Raw genomic sequence first — 22,099 nt, 5'->3', positions numbered from 1 at the left:
AATGCATTTACGCATGCGCGTTCAATTAATGTTGCAGATTGCGCTGTTCCTTAAACTTCTAATTGGATCCGGCTTATTATTTTTTGCAGACTGTTAGAACAATTTTATAAAAATTAAGCTTGAACGAACTTTCGACTATGTCAAACAGAGTTTCCAATTCTGGAGCTTTCAAAGGATCTACAAAGCGAAAGCATGTTTTGATGTCCATTAAATAAAAAGTGGAATTGCTGCAAAAAATGGATAAAGGCCTATCCGTCTCAAAATTATGCGAGAAGTGTGGCATCGGAAAGTCCACTACACAAGAAAAAGGAACTTTTTGAATTTTTTGTGGAAGCATTTTAAACAACTAACATTGAAAGAAATGTTGAATAAGGTCAACAAATAAATATTAAGCTTTTTTTTGGTTAATTTTGATACCCTTTAGATCATAATTGTTCTTTATTTTATAAAGTACGATTTAATATTTTTAATTGTATAATTTCTGCATGCCATCTTACTAGATTTAAATTGATGATCTATAATCCAGAAAAAAACCCTAATCCAGAATCTCCGAAGACCCGACGAGTCCGGATTACGGACTTTGTACTGTATTTACATTTTTAAAGATGAAGATGACACTTTCTATTTTTTGGAAAAAGAACAAACTATTAGGAAATCTGAAATATTATCAATGTTTAACAGCTGTGATAAGGGGCATAAAGGTTCTTTGTCTAAGATGAGTTATTTCAGAGTGCAATAATTTTCATATCGGAGGTAAAATCCTGTGCCTTTGTTAATGATTCCAGTTGCAGCCTCGAAGGTTGCTCCAGTGGAAAAAGATAAAAGAAGTCTTTTCATCAGGGTGACGAGATAAACACTTTGTTATGTATGAGTGAAAGAATCATCTCCCCCCCCCCCCCCCGAGTTCAGTGCAAGTAAGCACAAGGAGATATATTAGGTGGTTTCCTAAGAAGAGGAAAACTTTCCTGTTTAGAGCTATGGGTATGTTGGCCTCCTAAGATCGATCATTCCTCATGTATAAATGCATTAAGAGCATTTGTCCTGCAACAAAATTCTGAAATTACGGGACTAAATATATCCAAGTCCCATACTGTAAAGATATGCAACTGTTAAGGTTTTTATCTTATTAAAATTCATGTTATTGTTAAAACGTGAGTTTGAAGTTCATTCCAACCCTGTGTTACAACCCAGGGTTTACGTCGCAGTTTCGGCCACTACACTACACAGCAATATGTTAATATTCATTAAAAATTTGCAGAAAATTAAATTTAATTCTAATGCTAAAAACAAAAGGAATTTTCACAGATGGTATGCAGATACATCTCTAAACATATGTTAATATGTTTAGAGACATCTTTCATCTCTAAACATATGTTATGTGTTCCACACACATAAAACATGCCTCCCCCAAAAAAATTTCCCTTTATAAAGCATATTGAAACACAGTTTCCACTTTTGAGCAACTAAATTAACAGCTAATGAAATTGCACTTATTTTGTATTAATTTTACTCAGAAATTCACATTATTATTGCAACAGGGGGAGAAAAGTTATTTTGAGATTCTAAAATTTATTATAAGCAAAATATACCTTCAAGTTCAACAAGGCGTTTTACTTCCTTTTGTTCAGCATATATTTTTTGCTGTTGAGCTAAATACTGCTGCACAAACTCATTTTGCTCAGTAGCAGCATCAAGCTGAAAGAATAATATATAAAAGTATCAGCCATTCCATATTTTCTCTTTAATAAATAATAAAATTTTGTAAAAAATAGAGATAACAATCATAACATGCATTTTATACATACTTGTAAGTTCAGATCACAATCTGTAAAGAAACAAAAATCTTAAGAAGACCTCTTAATAACAGCGTCATAAGTTTAACATTATAAATAAATATGAATTTCATGCATTCCATAAGATGATACAGTGTTTCTCAGAAATCTACATAAAACTTTGCCATCACGCACTGCCCAAAACAGGCATGTGCTATGTACATAACTAGGTTGCCAGGTTTGACATAATTATCCGTTTCATGAATACTTTTCGTGATTTTATGGTGAAAGAGTGCGCAATCAGAAAGTACCTTATGTACTTCATTTGTATCTGCTTAAGAAATGTAAGTACATTTTTTAAAACTATGAACTAATTTTCTATTAAATGCATATTTTAAATTTTGTTTTAATTAAAAATGTTTAAACACATTCTTCCCCCCTTCTTTTTATTACTGTTTTTATTCAAAGAATTCAAGGTTTGAAACACTTCAGAACCTTTTATGATTTGCAATTGAATTTGAGAAAATATAAGATTTGCCCACTTCTACAAAATGCATCATGCCTGATATGTTAAACTTAGATTTTTAATGCTTCCTTTTAAAATGATACATAATTCTGTGATGGAAAATAAATGGTGGCTTTTTAAGGATAGAGAGAAAACATAAATGGAACTTTTTGTGTCTGTGTATATTCATAATATTTTCTCTGAATCATAAAAAATTTTACTCCGATCACAGACTAAATGGTGTTTACTTCTTATTAAGAACATAATTTTGTAAATGATGCCAAGATTATTGGTAAATCAGCAGTGCAAAAAGTCATCAAATGGTCAACAACTTTAGCCAATCATTTATAAACTGCTCTTAATAAGAAGAACTCCTATAACGCCGCTGAATACTAGTAGTTCAATCCGAGGTTTAAATCCCACGAACAGGTTGGTCACATGGGAGTTTCCGTGTTTTCCCCATATGTAACGTGTATATGAGTCAGTTTCCTTTAAAAAGTCCTTCACGAAGGCATCTCTTCCTTCAGGCAGATAGCCCTTGAGTACTTTGCCATAATCAAATAAACCAAACAAAACATAATAAATCACGTGTTATTGTACTTTTATATATTTGCAATTGAATTTGAGAAAATATAAATATAAACGTTAAATGATAAAATATATATATAAACGTTAGCATTTATATATATATATATAAAATCACAATTCTCTTACCATAAGAACAACTCAGAATAATCATAGTTAACATATTTTCATTTTTCAAAAAAAAAAAGTGTTTAAAATTTTTTTGGTTTATTGAGAAATGAAGATTATGCAATATCTTTCTTTCAAGAAAGATGTATTTTACCTCACATTTGAATATGCCAAAATGGCACTTGAATAAAATTACACATCAATGAAAGTACTTGAAGGTGCAATGTGAAGAAGAGTTTCAAGTAAAAGAAGGAAATGTTTTGACAACTGGCACTTTCAGAATACTGTTTGCAACAGCAATTTATTTACTCTTAGTCAGCGAAATTGATTTCACTTAAGTAAATGATGAAGAAGCAAATCTGCCTTTATGATAATACAACTATGAACTGGAACAGTTTATGAGAGATGTGTATGCTCTACTTCTAAACTGACAACTAAATTAGCAAATATGAGGCCCTAAACAAATTAAGAACATAAATCTGTTCATATGATACTCTGTTTTGTACGAGTCCTGTTTATATGGGATTTGTCCATCAAAGAAAAAAACAAAGACAGCAACATTCTAGTACAATACTGGATATATGGTGGGTTATGCTACATGATGAAAATGATGATGGATTCTTTCTCTCTCGGGATTTGGACACCCCTGGCAAAAATTGTTGACCATATATGAGACGGATCAATGATTTATTCAGACTGCTGGCAAGCATATAAAATAGAAGAACTGGAAAAAGCAGGTTAAGAGATATTTTACTATGAGCTATACATTTGATTTTGTCGATCCAACAATAACAGCTCATACACAAAATTATGAACGACTATAGTGCTCGATAAGTTCTAAGCAGAATAAAAATCAACAAGGCAGAGTTTGCTATCATCACAAGTCTTACACTGCAGAATTCATGTGACAAAAGTCCTTGGAACACAAAAATGCTTCTGATGCCATATTAAAAGCAGATATGAAATATGGTGGGCAAAAAGTATATGTGAAAAGTAAACATGAAATTGGTGATAATCCTTGGGACCAAATCGGCACTTCAAAAAATGGAGGCTGTAATAATAAGTAACAATTAAGTATATGACTTCATAGTTTATGAAATATTCTAATATGTGAATCATAGAAAACAAGCTTTCTCACCACTTTATTATCTTCATACTTAAAAGGTATTATTACCATTATATTTTTCTCTCATAACACGAGATAAAATAGTATATCTCAGCCTTGAACACAATTGTTGAATTCTTAACGATAACTTCAATCCAATTTTGCTTAATGAAAAACAAAACTAGGAAGCTTTCAATTTGCATATGAATATTTTCACTTAGTCTGAACTGAAATTAGGTGATGAGCATTTCTATGCAGATTATTTAAAAAAATTTCACCTAATCTCTTAACAGATATGCACAAATCTTAATCTGCATTTCTTTGCAGATTATTTTGAAAAATATTGATGAATACAATTTTTCCCAGAATCTTATAGAATTTGTGTGCTAGAAAACACTAATAGGCTTCAATACAGTCACTTAATAAACTCATAGTTTTATCTGCATTAATTAAAATTTTAAAAAATTTGTACTTAAATGAATTTTTTATTCATTAAGTACACTTTTTATTCATTAACCATCCATTAAGTTCATTTTTATTCATTAACCAGATTATGAACTTAAAGTAATTAAACTTCATCACAGTGTTAATAATATATTTTTAGACTAAAAGCTTATAAATTACTTGCATGAAAATTCTTTTGGAACACCAGTTACAATCAAATTAAAAAATAAAGGCACTAGTAAATCATAAAAGAATATCACTGAATAGCATTTAAGGGGTAAAAATCAACTTATTTATTAACTGATCCCTTGAAGCAAATTCAAAATGACATTAAATATTGCAAATTTTTAAATAAAATACCTCAGTCAGTTTTTTTCATACAGGAGTCAGATCTACAGCATTTTATTTTTTAAAACTAGTATGTATAAATGTTTCCTAAATTATGAGTGAAGGAATGTGTAATGGAGTGTAAAAAATTAGATTTCATATTTAGCACAATTAAAAAATATAAAAAGATGAATATTTGCATCATTTGGAACATTTTTGTAACTGGCAGTATATGTCTTCAACCAATGGCTGCAAAAATAAACATCAGGTAAGGGCTATAGTGAATGCGGCCTACCTGAAACTTGACAGCGCAGAGCAAACATTGTAGTGTTACTGAACTTTTTTAACAATTACTCTAGTTATAAAAATGAAATCTTACCTCTAGTTGACTTTCTTTCTTCACACAGCTTCTCAAATTCAAGTTGCTAATCAAAGAAAGAGAGGAGAAGAATCACTGCTTGAACATTTATACAATAATGATTTAAGAAGAACAAAAGGTAGAATTATTATACAGTTTTTGAATAAATGATAGCCTGAGATTTAAAATTTCATAGGAAACAGGCATAAAAGTGTACCAGTTTAGGGAAGGAAAAAACATTTAATGCCTTTTGAATTAATGTAATAGCATAAAAAGTTCTTAGTCAAGCAATTTATTAATAGCTAAAACTAAGTAAAACTAGTAATTTATTCAAAGTTTTATCACCGTGACTAAGATGGCTGGCTGAACAGAGTTTCTGAGATTTTATGTGACATAGGGTGAGCCCGGTTTATATTTAAAGGTGCTCTATAAAAACATATCTTCTCTTAGGTAAACACAGTAAAGTCTCTCCTAGTAGTGACATAGCCATTTCCAAACATGAAGTAATGCTCTTATGTTCGAATGGATTTCTACAGAAGAAGCTAATTTAGGACTTCAGTGGCAGGCCCCTTGGTCAATTGCAAAACTCGAAAGGTTATAAAAAAAAAAGCTTTTTAAATATTAAACCAGATTTTAACCTGCAATGAATTTGATTTTAAAATGTTTTGATTTTGATTGTTACGAAATTGTTAATTGATTAGATAAAGGGTGATGAATAACAGTGCATGATTGATACAGATATTCTGTTTTGAGTTTAGAACTAGGTAGCAACACAAAATGAACTATGTAATCAAGCGAAGAACTGTAACAAATGTTACGATGTATATATATTTATGCGTAACAAGAAAATACAAATTTTTCTGTCTGAACAGCTACTTAATGTATTCAAGTTAATAAATTATTGCTCATAAACTTTTTAACACCTACTTGAGTGATTATCAAGTTTTTAAGGAATGGATTTTACAGTTAGAATAAACTGAAGGGTACCCTTTGTATTATCGCGAAGTTCTTTCATTTATTGCCAAGTTGTTGTTTTATGTATGGTAACCTGAGTAGTTGAATGTTAAGGAAACCCTATTATGATGTAATCAGTTCCATGATTCAGGTAAATTTTGAATTATGGGATGTTTTGTAAGGGCGTGTGGTGTTTGTTGGTTAGGAAGTACATTGCTTGTTTTGTTGTTTAGATGATAGAATGGCTGAATGTAGTAAGATTAATTTGAAGTTTCTGTACGATTTGGAATGAAAGGAGAAAAAAAAAGCATTAATTGACTAGTGTGTGAATGAAGGTTTACTTAGTAGCCATTTTCCGGACAGTCCGGAAGTGAGGATATTTCTTACTCTTATTTTTGTGAATTTATGTGGCGATGCCAATATACAGATTCGAGTTCATATAATTTTAAGAAGTTTTTGGATGCTGTTAAGAAATTTTGTGTGCCACAGACTGAAGATGAAGAAATTTCTAAATAAGGTAAGTGGCTATTTGCTTTTAACCTTATTTAGAAATTTCTTCTAAATGAGAGGTGAAGGTGGTTCTTCTAAATAAGGTGGAGAATATCCTCTTATGCATCTAAGATAGATATAAAAGATCTAAGATCTATAAGAGGTTTTTCCTTTTTTATGCTATTTTATTGTTTGGTTTAAAATTTATTTTTTGTTTGCCTCTACTGTAGAACTGGGTACTCCTTTGACATTTTAAATGAAAATATAGCGACGTGTACCTGGACAAAGGGAGTGCTCAATGCCAAGTTTTGCAATTCTCTGATGTTTTTTTTAGTGAAAATAAGTCGACGTATACATCGATAAAGTCAAGGGAGTGTGCAATGCCCTGTTTGTGAAACTCTTGTGATTTTTTAAGTGAAAATAGGTCAATGTGTACATGGATACCGAGTTTGTGTAATTCTTTGACTAGTTATTTTGTCTTCGTGTAGCGGAGATTTTTGGTGCTAATATTGATGCTGCACAAAACCAAAATAACAAGTCAAAGAATTGCATAAACTTGGTATCCATGTACCACCAATTTTCGCCAAGGGGTTCCCGTAAACATACTTTTACCAATTCTACAAGCTATTATAGAAGTTCCCATGAATTTGATCAATATTTACTGCATCATCCAGTAATAAAGGATTCTTCTAAAAATTAAACCAGTGTTCGATGCTTCAGCACATGAAAAGAATTTTGTTTCTTTTAATTCAGTTCCTTCTATATTTTTACAATTTCATTGGAAAAGTTATACAGTCAAAAGTCGTTAATTCGGACACCCATAATCCGGAATGATCTATAATCCGGACCTCAAAGCTAGAATCTTTCTGCGCATGCGCCACCGTTTACGCGTGCGCGCAAGACCTTTACGACTGCGCATATGCATGTGCGCAAGCGCAGAATACGTTTTCGCATGCGCGTTTAATGTATAACGGACGGTATAAGCTAAAATTATCTAATTATCTACTTCAGTTAATGTTGATGATTGCATTGTTCCTTAATCTTCGAATTGGATCCAGCTTATTATTTTTTGCAGACTGTTAAAGCAATTTTATAAAATTAAGCTTGAACTTTCAATTATGTCAAATAGAATTTCCGATATATATTTACTAACATGTAAAGGATCTACAAAGCGAAAGTACGTTTCAATGTCCATCAAACAAAAAGTGGAATTGCTGCAAAAAATGGATAAAGGCATATCCTTTGTTTCTCTAACCATTCCGAAATCTGTTTATCAATTTCATGCTGCTCTGCAGGGGCGGGGTACGTCCCGGCGCGCAATGAACTGGAATTTGATCTGTCAGCACTATCCGTATCTTCAGGGCAGATGTTTTTATTTTATTCAGCTTATAATTCCTTACTAAATGTAGTATTTAATCTCCATGTATTCTGTCTTTGATATGATTTAAATCAAATTCCTCGTCATTATAAATATTACGAGTACACATCAAATAGTTTTCTGGTTGCAATTTTCTAATTTCGACTGTGCGTAATGTATGCTTTACGCATGTGCGCGTTGAAAGAAATGTTTAATAAAGTAAACAAATAAATATTAAGCTTTTTTTTTTGTAAATTTTGATACCCTTTAGATCATAATTGCTCTTTATTTCATAAATTACGATTTCATATTTTTAATTTTATAATTTCTACATGCCATCTTACCAGATTTAAACTGATGATCTATAATCCGGAAAAATCGATAATCCGGAATCGCCGAAGTCCCGACTAGTCCGGATTAAAGACTTTTGACTGCATAATAATAGCTGATATATATCAAGCTTTTTTTTTTTGCAAATTCGTTATTTTCATTAATTGCTATTGCATAAAATAAGAGGTTATCAAATCATAATTCGCAGCTCTTCTTAATAGCCGTAATGTCCTCATTCTTAAAATGTTGAAGCTCTTTTAGATAAGCATAAATACAGTACAAAGTCTGTAATCCAGACGTCCATAATCCGGACCTCAGAGCTACAAACTTTATGCGCATGCGTAAATGCATCATGTGTTTACGCATGCACGTTTAATGTATAACGGATGGTATAAGCTAGTCTAAAATTATTTAAGGCATTTTAGTTAATGTTGCAGATTGCACTTTCCTTAATCTTCTAACTGGATCCGGCTTATTATTTTTTGCAGACTGTTAGAACAATTTTATAAAAATTAAGCTTGAACTTTCAATTATGTTTCCAATTCTGGAGCTGCCAAAGAATCTACAAAGTGAAAGCATGCTTCGATGTCCATTAAACAAAAAGTGGAATTGCTGCAAAAAATGGATAAAGGCCTATCCGTCTCAAAATTATGCGAGAAGTATGGCACTGGAAAGTCCACTATATATGACATAAGAAAAAGGAACTTTTTGAATTTTTTGTGGAAGCATCTTAAACAACTTACATTGAAAGAAATGTTTAATAAAGCAAACAAATACATATTAAGCTTTTTTTTTTTTTTTTTTTTTTTTTTTTTTTTTTTTTGTAAATTTTGATTTGATACCCTTTAGATCATATTTGTTCTTTATTTCATAAATTACGATTTCATATTTTTAATTGTAAAATTTCTGCAAGCCATCTTATCAGATTTAAATTGATGATCTATAATCCGGAAAAACCCCTAATCCGGAATCGCCAAAGTCCCGAGGAGTCCAGATTATGGACTTTGTACTGTACTTTTAAACTCAAGGTCCATTTGTAATTCAGCTATGATAGTTTACAAGAATCAAGAATTTCTGCAGTAAGCGTAGCTCATTTTAGTATGTTCCTCTCCCCATCTAATTTTATTCTTGATAACACATCAGCCATTACATTTTCTTTGCATATGTTTAATGAATAGGTTGAATTCTTGAAGTTTAACAGTTCATGTAATAAGTTTTTCCGATAAATTCTTCTCAGATTACACATGACTCACAGTCGCATGATTTAAATGTGTATATGCTAACAGCAGTTTTCCCAAAATACACTTGAAATTTTTTAACCACTAATAAAATTGCTAGGCTTTCGCTTTCTGTAGCCACATAACATTTCTTTGTAGGATATGGAGACTAGTAAATTAAGTAAGTTTGAATCCACACAATAACAGAAAGTTAAAAAAACAGTCAAAAAGTTGAGAGAATCAATTTACATCAAAAACTATACAACTAGTTTCAATAATTTTGAAGTCAATAAGTTTATAAATTTAGCTAAAAGGATAATGTCAGACTCAAAATTTGACAGTACAATATATCTGAGAAAATGAGAAACCTTGTTTATACTCAGAAACAACCTTCTTTATGATCACATATTCGTGATGACACAATTCTCTCTTCATGGCTCACGTTATAATATATGTGACCAGCCCTTCTGAGTTTTGAGGCCTTTGATCACAGTGGCATTAAAATTGGAATGTCTTATTTAAGTTTTTTAACGACACTAGATGGCAACTGAAATCTGTTACATTTTAAAATAATGTTCCTTAGAGCTTTGACTTTCAATATACCTTTTCAGTTCTTTTTTTTTTTTTTTTTTTTTTTTATCAGGGTAATTTGAACATGTAAGCAAATGCACGAAGGGCTGTATTTCATTGCATGCTCGGTTTTTGTTTATATATTGAGACAGAGTCAAGAAGCCATAATTTAGTATGCAAAAAAAACATTCCTTAAAAGGAAAAAATGCAAGTTAACTTATCATGAATGAAAAATTGGCAGCACAGGGTTTTGCTCCGAACAATGTCTTGAAATTCACCATAAGCTTCAAAATTTTTTAATATTATTTAGTAATTTTCTTACATTTACCTTATATTTTGTAATATTCAATTTTCTAATATTTTGAATACTAATATGCAAGTTTATGAAACTTTTGTCATTCATATACACTGTCAAAAAAACGGACAAGTCAGTTTTTAAAAATGTCAATTATTTGTTTTGTTATATTTATGAAATTTGTTTGGACATGGCACATAGTTTTGCTAGTGATTTGTTCAAATTTTTAAAATGTCCACTTTTTCCGACAGTGTATAATATGACTATTTTTTCAAATAAAGTACATGATAATTTTATTACAGTATATTCAGATACTATCAACGATAATGAATTATAAATTTCACTATATTTAATTTCAGTAATGATTTTGGTACTTACGTATTACCCTGTTGACTGTAAAACTGTCACCAAGCAGTGCAATTTAAATTTAGCACCAATAAGATTGATATAAACAACATACACATAACATCTGAATTTTCTTTTGATGTAACCCTGACTAATTCTGTAATAACTGTTATTGCTGTATTTCTTCTTGCATTCTGGGGGGAGCAGAGATTAAAATTTGAGACCTAACAGCAAGCAGTGGATTAATTTTAAAGTTATAGGATCTCACGATTAAAAAAAAGTGAATATAATGGACCCAATATGTTCAGGTGAGTATGGCTGACAAAACAGTAATAGATTGGAACAATTATCTGTGGGAAATGTTTATTCATAAAGACAGCTAAAATTTTACTAAAATCTTACTTTCTAAAGACAGCTTTCTGTAAAGTCATAGGGCCTAACAAAATAGTAAAAATCAACAAAAGCTTTTTTACAAATTGCAAAAACGAAAGGGGTTGAATACTGTTGTTTATTAAATAAAGGAGAATCAGTTCCTTTAGAATTCCAAAGGAACAACTGGTGCAACTTTAACACATTGAGCACCACGTCAGCCATCTGTGGCTGACACTAGATTTTCCGTTTAGGCCGCGTCAGCCATCTGTGGCTGACACTAGATTTTCCATTTAGGCCGCATGAGCCATTTGTGGCTGATACTAGATTTTCCGCGTGAGCCATCTGTGGCCGACACTAGAATTTCAGTTTAGGCCGCGTCAGACATCTGTGGCTGACACTAGATTTTCTGTTTAGGCCGCGTCAGCTATCCTTGGCTGACACTAGATTTTCCATTTAGGCCGCGTCAGCCATCTGTGGCTGCATTAAACTTTCCGTTTAGGTCGCGTCAACTAGACCTTTTCGTTTAGGCCGCGTCGACCGCCGCTGGCTGACAGCGTGTAACATGATATATAACTATAACATTTACACTGTTTTATGAAATTACACAAAATTTATTTAAAATTTACTTAATTTTGATTCATGATTTGATTTTGATTCATTGGATTTCATTGAAACATGGTAAATATAAAAATGGTTCTCCATTACAGCTATTACAAAATGTGACAACACTCTTTTAGTCTTTTTTCTAGCCATTACTCTACCAGCTTCTGTTGCATTTTTATAATAACATAATTTACAATATTTTCACACTTCAGAGGCTTTTCCCGGTTTTCTTGGAAGTTTATGTTGTCGTTTTCTATATATTCTAGCATTTTTGTTCAATGGAATGTCTTCTTTTTCACAACTTGTTGCTATCTTCTACCGCGATATGAATCTCTGGCCCTACAAGCGAAGCACGTGGCCTGAACAGGATTGCCTAAAACATACGCGTGGTGCTCAACGTGTTAATGGTATGTCTGCCAGCTTTTACTGTTTGATGGCAGCTAACTTTCACAGTCAACAGAATAATATAAAAGTACCAAGATTTTAAATGAATTTTTAAATGAAATTACGCTTAAAGGAGGAAATTATATTGGATATAGACCTCAAAAGAAGTTTTCAATGAATATTAGTGTCTTTAACATTTTATGCATCATTTATAATTAAATTTAGATACTAATATCACACAAAACAAAAATGCCCTAGGGTTTGTGCTACAATCCAATTTTTCTCTTTTCAAATTCATTGTGTTATGCAGTTGACTGTTTTTTGTGTTAGTGTTCATTTTTTCGAATTCTGCATGGTTAATTTTCCTCTAAAATGTCAACCATATTTAACTTGCGATCAACTGAATAAGAAGTAATGGTTTTCTTAGTACAGTATGGAATTTTGTGCAGTTAAAAAAAAAAGTCAAAATGGTCACCAAATGAAATTATTTACATGGAAGCTGTGGCAAAATGACGAAACAAAAGACAAAGAGGAATGGCTCACCAAGAATTGGATTCACAGTTAGGAGATTTTATGCCAGAGCAGTATGAAAGAAGAGATAAAATATTTTATTCCTTTATGACATCAACTGCCGAACTATGGCCTTCCTGAACTTAAATAAATATTATTTCTTCAAAGGTAAATAAATATTATTTCAGATAAATGTTACTTACTGTTGAATAAATATCATTTATTACATTCCCTTATTGTGGGATATTAATTTTAAATGTGCCAAAACATATTTGGTGCCAATTCAATATTGAAGTACCATTATTTTTTGCCATTTTAATTATTTACATTTGTGTCAAAGGGAATAAAATATATTTTGATTCAAATAAATGGTTTAATTTCATATTTTTCTTGAAATGATAACAAAATATTAATATATTGTTAGATAAGTGTGCTTTCTTCTACAATACCCTTCATATTAATGACTTAATATTCCCAGTGCCGGATTTTTGATTTTTCTGATGTGGGGCAAAAGCTAAAACTGCTGCTCTCACCCATCATCCTTTAGGTTTCTCTAACAAGTTTTAATTTGTTTAATAAATACAGAAATAGGTAGGGTTTCAAGTAAAAACCTAAGCTCCATTTTATACTAAATTCCTTAGGTGCCTTTTGTTTTGTTTTGTTATAAAGGAAAAATGCGTACCAAAGTTACATAATTAGAAAATCGTCCCCTCCTAGGAGAACCGCCTTTCTGGTGAGCTTACTTTCGGATTTAATCCTAATCCTAACTCTAATCCTGAAGTGCTTCTAACCCTCCAGTCTTCTAAACCATTCGTTTTTCCGCTCTAGGGGGAAAGGAGTATCTCCTAAGCTTCTCACTATTCCATGTTATTGCATACTGGTTAAATTACGTTAGGTTAGATTATATGAATATGGCAAAAACAATTGGGCTATCTGCTTAGAGGAGAGGTGCTTTCGTGGAGGAACATTTTAAAGGAAACTGGCTCGTATTCACGTTACACATGAGGAAATCCATGAAAACAAACCATGCAGCCATCCCGTTCGCCTGGGTTTGAACCCAGGCAAGGTCGAACTACCAGTATTCAGTGTTAATGACTCGGCCACTGCTGAGGACATTTGTCTAATTATTTACTATGTGTTTCGCCATTAGGCACTGCATGTAAAAGGAGGAATGCCCCATGGAAAAAAATTTGTAAGGGAAACTAGCTCTTATGTACTATGTTACACACAGGGAAAATCACGGAAATGCTCATGTAGCCAGCACATTCACATATGCTTGACCCTCGGACCGAACTACTAGTGCTCAGCGGCTTTTATTTCTCAGCCACTAATTGCATACAAAATGTGGGCTATTGCGGAAAGGAAAAATTCTGAAAAGATTATACAGAATATGGGCTATCACTCAGAGTATTCGTGCTTCCTGTCATATGTTTTTCATACTTAAAATTACTTATTTCATAAGTAATTTTAAGTTCTTACCTACCTTAACGCTATTAAAATATCATGGAATTAGTAACGAAAACTAAAATTTTACTCTGTAAGCCTTTTGTTCTGCAAATAAGTGCATGGAATCGTAATAATTTGATCTGCGGTTTGATTTTCAGTTGCCAGAATCGAGAGACTTGATAAACGCTCCTGGCTCACTGATGATCGTAGATATTTTTTAATATGTTTTAGTTTGCTTTAACTTCGATCTGAACAGGTTGAAGTGTTCGTGATTTGTCCTCAAACAGTTCATCAGATTGCTTTTTGTGCTGTGGAATTTTTTGTTCGTTAGAATAGACTCAACTGCAATTTTTTCGGCTACTGTTTTAGACTCTTGTATCCAATATTCCATAGGATTTTTCTCTCATTTTTTATAATTCCTCAGTTTTGGTCAGTTCTTTCGTTAACTACACAGAATGTGGAAGACGAATTCCTTTTGAATTTCTATATTTACTCGATTGAATTCTGGAAAAATATTAGCTCAAATTTTCAGGTTGATAGTAAATTAAATTTTTCACAGCATGTACCAGATGTCCTACCTTGTGCTTTGATTCCACATCAAGAGAAATATTTTTTTAATTTCTTTTAAATATTTTAATATTTCAGGTAAATTCATTAGAAAGACTTTCACAGCCACATGTTTTGCCGACCATCTTTTCTGGCTGCTTCCTTTTAAGTTGTATTTTGTACATTTTTTCATAATATACCATCGAGTAGTGCATCCGACCAAAAAGCGAAGTATTTTCTGAGTAATTTCAAATAGATTAACTGCTTCCGGGCACAAAGAAGCAGAATGCACACCGACAAGATACAAGGAGTGATCCATACATGCCACAAATTCCTCCAGCTTATTCATTTCTGTAATCCTATCTTGTACTGTTTTAGAAATGCCAGACGTATTATACCCGTTGTCCTAAGACTGACACCGACATTGGCCAATATCTAAACCATCAAGTGCCAATTAAGACACTAATTTTCTACAATGCACTGAGAAATACATTCTCCTATCTTTCCAACAACATCTATGAAATCAATTAAATTTTCCTTTATCTCACATGCTACATTTTCTTTATCCCACACGTTTTTACGCAGTGAATCACCTGGTTCATTTTTTTCTGTATGAGAACATATGGAGTGCAATCGAGCATTATTGTGTAGTATTTGGCTTCTTTAATATCGTTTAAAATGCTACTTCAAACTGTTTTGCCTTTAAGTTAATAACTTCATTTTGAATTACCTTTGACAAATATGATTCCTTTCCCTTTGTTAGGTGCTTTGACTGGTACTTAGGAGTTGAATTATATTTGGCAAGCGGAGAGATTTTAAATTCAGAAAATTTCCTTCATTAGGTCGAAGACACTTTGTGAACAGGCTACTTGGGATTTTATCAGACTGAAGAAAAGAACGACAGTTTGTTGAAAGATCCAGTACCGCATCCATGATTATATATAGAATTTATCTCCATTTTTCTTTCTCTGTGTGAATGAGTCGCTCAGTGTCATGATCGATGCCTTGGCACGATTTCATTTGTTGTACTCGAATTTTCCACTTAATGATGCATCTCTGTAGATTCAGATGCTTCGTGCTCAGTTAATTTTCCTAAAAATTTTTTCCAATTAATGAATCCTGTAGTATGGCGTAGCGGCAACACCATATTTCTGATAAATCTTGCAGAGCGGACAAAAAATTGCATTCTTGTTTTTTGAATATGTAAACCAATATCTCCTAAGCTTTTCATTATTTACTAATGTCAAATGTCTGCCATCACGTTCAGTGGGACTGAGGTTTACGTTTTCTGAATGTTTACTGGCTAATAATACTGATTGATTGCTTAAGAAAGATTGTTGGTGATCTTTTATTTTTTTCTATGACCAGCTAACTGCAGGGGTCCAACAAATCAAAATTTTTAGTTTTTCGTCTTTCTGCTCCCTGCCCCCATCTAATTGAAAAGATCTTTATAAATCTTGGTTCCATATTCTCCAGCTATTCGTTTGATGTCGATGAAGAAGGTTGTTCTTTCAAATGCTGACTTGTAGATTGTTTGGGGATGATATAGGCAGTCATGTTTGGTCGTGCAAATTGCAAGAAATATTAATAACCCTCTAGATCTATAGGAGAATAGATAAGAAGAATCTCAGGATAATTGGAATTGAGGCAGAGTCTGATGGTTTACTTCTTCGGTAAAGTTATTTTTTCATCTTAGCTGAAATTTGTTTTCTCTGTTTGTCCTTATCTTTCGCTTGTTTTCTATATTCCAATTTTCTCCCCCTCAGCGTGCAAATGGTTTCTTTCAATCTAAATGAAATTCACTATGAATTGCTTGAATAAGAATAACTAAGAATTCATGTAATTACACTGAACAGTCCTAAATAAATGGTCGCGTCTCGCTAATTATAGTGCGGGCTATTAAAAGCAAGCATATTTAAAAAAAAAAAAAAAAAAACAGAAGAGACCTGAAAACTAAAAAATAACCATAAAAATAATAAATCTAGCTTTAAAATCCCAAACACGCTCCACTGTTCCGAGTCAAACCAAAGGTGAGCCTATGTTGCCGACTGGCTGCAAAGAAATCTAAATGCCTTTCTTCATTCTTCATCTTGAAGACATAATGATGGTGTCTTGTTTATACTCGACGAATATTAATTTGAATTATTTCATTTGTCCGAGATGGCCCAAGCTTAGTCTTTTGGGATTAGATCTTAGAAAATAGTTATAATGCTTCTTCATTCCCCAGCAGACATTGCTATGGAAACCAGGCAACTCCTTCAATAAGCTATTGTCCTATTTCTCGTTTGAATACACCCCGGCCAGACAGGAAACGATAGAGGGACTTCAGACGTTACTGATAGGGTCAGTCTGATTCTATCAGTGACACCTGCAGTTCCTCTATTTGCGTCTTTCTGATCTTATATTTATAGTTGTAATTGGCTGTACTTAACTTTATTTTAACTCATGTTCCTTAGGATTTAATTAGTTCTTAGTATTTAATTACATTGTACTAAAATTAAAGAGCTGTTTTAGTGAACAACACATCAAATACGATCTAGCGTTATATTTGAATTTGCCGCCCACGAGAGTTGCTGCCAGGGGCAAGAACCACAGCTTGCCCCCCCCCCGCTAGATCCGGGACTGAATATTCCAAATAAAAATTATACTATTGGCACAAATAAACACATTTTATATATTTGCTAATACACTGACTAGTCTTAAAAGTAATTAGGGCAATTTTATTTGCCCTAATTACTTTTAAGACTCTATGGAAAATAAATATTTAAAAATACTGAGAAAATTTGGAAAAAAAAAAAAATGAAAGGCACTTCTGTTATTTCATCACGAACATATCATAATTCTCTTTAAAATATCCCACAAAAAAGTGCTTTAGTATACTTTTCAGTTTTTGAGAGTAAATTTTCAAAAGTAAATTTTCTTTTTAGAACAACAAGGAGAAAAATTACCAGACGGAGAAAATCAAATGACACAGGAAAGCCCTCCCCTTTTACCAATGTCAACATTTATGGAAGTATAGGAATTTTTTTTTCATTTTCTGCTTCTTATAGTTTCTGATTTTATCAATAAGAAGTTGAGGTGTCATTCTGCTTAATAATAAGAAGTTCAGTCTGATTTTATCAATAAGAAGTCGATTTGTTGAGTGTCATGTTACACTTTGTTAATCAGTCAAATCAATATCACAGATAAAATCAATGTGTTAAAACTTAAAAAATATTTTTTTAAATCTAACAAGAACATTTTTGCATCTGTGAGAAGTTATTAAATTATTACATGCTTAGTTTTAACTTGGAAACATGGAGGGAGATATTTCACCATAGTCAACAAGTCAACAGAGAAAAATTGAGAAAATATCAGAGCTGGGAAGCCATTGTACATCACAAAAAAATTAAAAAAGAAGATTATGAATCACAGCCTTTGATAATTATCTTCAGCTGGAAGACAATTCGGTAAAATCCTAGCATACGGTGCAACCGTGGCGCGATTTTTAAAATTATCGCCAACACCAAAATGACCCGTTTACTACTCACCGTATATGTCACTTTTAGTGCTCATCATAAAGTCGCCAGTAAACTAGGATTAAACTGACAATTCTAACTACAGGTAACCAATCAAATCATTACACCCTTCATTATTAAAATGATAATATATATATATAATGCTATCCATCAATCTATTCTGTTTAACAATAAAAACTGAAAATTTAAAGGATTAAACTATTTAATTTAACATTTTCTTTAAAAGAATGTAATACAACTGAACTTTTTCCTTCATTTTGTTCCTGTTATGAGAACTTGATAAATTTTGCATTAGATGGCCTACCAACTGCATTCATGTCAAATGAGGCTTTATTATGTTTTCTGTAAAGTCTTTTATCATATCATCTGCGAAACAAAATATTCAAAATCTATCAAAAGAAGATGAAATTCAGTAGAAAACAGGTCAAAAGAAAGATCTATATCCTTAAAAAAAAAAAAAAGGAACATTATGCTGATTCCGATTTTAAATCGACTGCTTTAAAGCATATATAAGAATGAAATGATTACCAATACATATTAAAAAAATTAAACATAAATATTAAAATTTACTAGTGTTTGAAAAATTCTAATTGCAAAACATTTCGATTTCTATAATCAAATATATAAAAAAAATTATACACATAAAAGATATTCCTCATATCAATCAAATACTTAAAATAAGATCATTAATGTCTTATGCCAAAATGCCTTCAAGGTTTTCACTGAAAGCTCCTGAAACGTTTCTTGATATAAATTCACTGCTGCTTAACATTTTACTCTATACATGTTTTGTACGATAAGAGATAAGACTTTTAATTAGAAGGAGGAGGACGTGATATTTATGAATTCAAATTACTGCTAAGCGTCGTATGCTCGAAAGAGTCTACGCGGACGTAATTACAAAAAATAGTAATAAATTCAATTCCCTTAACGGGAACTGGGCTTACGCTTACTTAAAATTTACCTTAAATATATATTTCTATTACTATTTTCTTAGAATAGTCAAGGTAAAATAGTTAGGTTATACATAAATTTAATATTGTTGTCAAGATGGTTTTATTTGACAGAATTTCAAATTTACTTACAATTTACGTCAGCGGTCCCTAAATCACATTACGGTGAAAGTAACTTTACTTTGAATAAGTTAGTTAAGATTAAATTTTTTAAAAAAAGTTACTAAAACAGTATGTACTTAACTACATTCAATGACATACTTGCGCACTATTTACATAAATAAATTACTTTTTATTTTTTTTTTAATATTCCATTAATTACACATAAAATTTAGGCTTACCTGTTTTAAACGTTTAACCAAATCTTTTTTACTTCCACTTTTCGATAAACCCCGTTTATCTAATTCTTGTTTTAAATCAACCACTCGCAGGTTACCAAGAGTTTTACCATCTAACGAAACCGAAACTTCATCTTCCATAGCAATAAAAACTTCAAATTTAGGCTTAACAAAACCTTGATGTAAATAAACAAAATGAAAACAAATATTACGTAAGATGTAGCTTTCCGTTACCATAAGTTACCCACTTTGGACGTTTTTAATTGGTTGGTTTACAGTTGCCATTTGTTGTTGTAAATTCTACTAAACTTTTCTCCCAATAAAATAAACTTTAATGCAAATACGTATTTTATCTGCACCAGCACTCGCAAGCATTTCGCAGTGTTTAATTAAAAATGACAAAGATAAACAGATCGCATCTCGAGCTCGGCGCTGCGATCGCGAAAGCTGGAGGCAGTGTCTAAACATAGCTCCGAAATTTTTAAATAAGTGTTTCAGTAAATGTTTTCAACTCTCTAAAAAAGTTTAATGCACCTTTCCTATGCAATGTCTCATTCATCAAATTGAAAAAGGAAACTTCGCTTCTTCGAAACTTCAAATTTGTTCGCTGTTCACTAACTACACGAGAGATCCAAAAGAAACCCTGACACAGAATATTCAGATAAGTAACATTCTGTTCTCTATACAACATCTTATTCTCTATCACTAAAGTGCCATTAAATTTCTTTATTTATTATTTTCATAAGATTCTAGCATTATACAATAGTTAGTAATAGTAGCAAGTCATGTGGTTCTTTTCTTCGTAACTATTCCGTAGAGACGCCACATTCCTTATCAGTAGTCCGTTCTTATCAGCAATTCACACCCTTCGGAGGTCCCCCTTTTCGTGCTTAGGAATTTCTTGAGAGGGAAAAATGGGGATCTCTTGACCATCGAAAAGCAATAGCTGAGTGAAAAACATAACACATTTGACTAATTCAAAATTATTAAATCTTACTTTCATTTCAAACATTGTGTTTCTGTTATGTTATTCTTCATGGCAGAATAACATAACAGAAACACAATGTTTGCAAGATTCTCCTGCTCCAGCTTTGCAGCTGCAATGAAAGGACTTAATTTTCCATATTCTTTCATTTTCAATGAATACTCCATTAACCACAAGCGGCGGTGAAGAAGTCGAACTTGATTGAAGACATAATGCTTGTATCGCGATTTTTTCATCTTTTCGGGCCTTAATACCGCACATTATCAGTCGTTTCGAAGCCAAAATTGCTTCCCCTTCTTTTATACAATTACTCGAACTGGTACCTTGTATAAATTCCAAAATTGTTGAAATCTGCAGTTTTTTATTCATCGTAATACTAGAGCTTCTACAGCAGCTAACTCAATAAAAAACAACTCAGACTTCAGGTCTATTAGCAGTTGCAGACGAATTTGAAACGCCCTCTATCGGTCATTACAATCGCCAATAGATTGTGATTTTTGTAACTAAGATCTCCTACTTTCTTTTTACAGGTCTCAAACTTAGAATTATAAGCAAATATAAATACAGTGTGACGGAATTTGTTAAAATTGTACTATAATAAATTACAACGGTTAAATTAAGAAATTAATTAAATATTTAACTAATATTTAAGAAAAAAAAACTGTATAATTTATTTTTGCTGAAATGCTCTCACACTGTGTATGGATTTATGATTTTGTCAATTACTGTTTTTCTGAAATATACATGAATTTTTTGGGAACGGTAATAGTTAATGTTACTTTAGTTAAAATATTATGTACATCTCTGTGATGATTTATGTCTTTTCTTGTTAGGTCTCAAGATAACTCATTACCATGTAGGAATTCTTTTTTTATTATTATTATCACAAAAATGCTTAAATTTTCTCAAATTATCACGCAGTATTACAATATCTCACAGTAGTTTTCTTTTAACTACTCAAATGTCCAATAGAACGTAATTCAAAACAGCTAAAGAACGCTAATCCACGAATTCGCTACAATCAACAACAGTAGTTTTTTTAAACAACAACAAACTAAGCAACTACTACAAACTGAGATGTTTTCCTCCTTTTATAAGATTTTAAAATCACGCGCTAGAATTTTCCAGTACTTTCTCGAAATCAAAAAGAGATATTTATTTATTTAATGCACGCGCTCTTGTATTTTCAATTTTCCGGCTTAGCTTTCTTTTAATATTCGTCACGCGCTGCACTGCGCGAGAAATAAAACCAATTAATTTATAATTGAACTAATATTAGCTTTTTAAATACCAAATTCGTAACACTGCCCCCTTCCCAAGGACTGCACGTCCCGGGCAGTACAATCCCTGGACAGGAAGCTAAATTTACAACTGTGGCATAAATGCAACTGAGGCATAAACATTACATTACAATATCAAACAATATAAACAATAAATGCAATAACTAACTTGAACAAATCAAATGTTATCAAATACTAAATACAAAACAAATACTAAATACAAATCAAATACTAAATACAAATCAAATACTAAATACAAATCAAATACTAAATGCAAATCAAATACTAAATACAAATCAAATCAAATACACATTTATAAACAAAAAGGACCATGGTCTTATACTATTTACAATTATTTACATTATGTACTATGGCCATAGTAATGTGCTAACCTGTCGTAATG

At 31.8% G+C, this 22,099-nt stretch overlaps 1 protein-coding gene across 3 annotated transcripts in view; it reads right to left on the bottom strand.

Moving 5' to 3' along the window:
• Acn (apoptotic chromatin condensation inducer acinus) overlaps window positions 1-19,676 on the bottom strand; it is a 108,041-nt gene extending 88,365 nt beyond the window's left edge. For all 3 annotated transcript variants that reach the window (XR_004757459.2, XR_004757460.2, XM_035354321.2), the window contains exons 1-4: window positions 19,435-19,676; window positions 5,226-5,271; window positions 1,806-1,825; window positions 1,590-1,695 (exon numbers count right to left, since the gene is read on the bottom strand). Coding sequence is in view for 1 of the 3 variants with exons in the window: in XM_035354321.2 (XP_035210212.1) it covers window positions 1,590-1,695; window positions 1,806-1,825; window positions 5,226-5,271; window positions 19,435-19,668 (406 nt within the window). In the remaining 2 variants the exon portion in view is untranslated. The remainder of the gene's footprint in view (window positions 1-1,589; window positions 1,696-1,805; window positions 1,826-5,225; window positions 5,272-19,434) is intronic.
• Between the last annotated feature and the right edge of the window lie 2,423 nt (window positions 19,677-22,099).

Source organism: Stegodyphus dumicola, chromosome 1, assembly GCF_044657685.1.
Source record: "Stegodyphus dumicola isolate Sdum_Otavi_A_Nest chromosome 1, ASM4465768v1".
Lineage (NCBI taxonomy): Eukaryota > Metazoa > Arthropoda > Arachnida > Araneae > Eresidae > Stegodyphus > Stegodyphus dumicola.
Note: the sequence above shows the minus strand (reverse complement) of the source record. Positions and strands in the feature narration are given on the sequence as shown.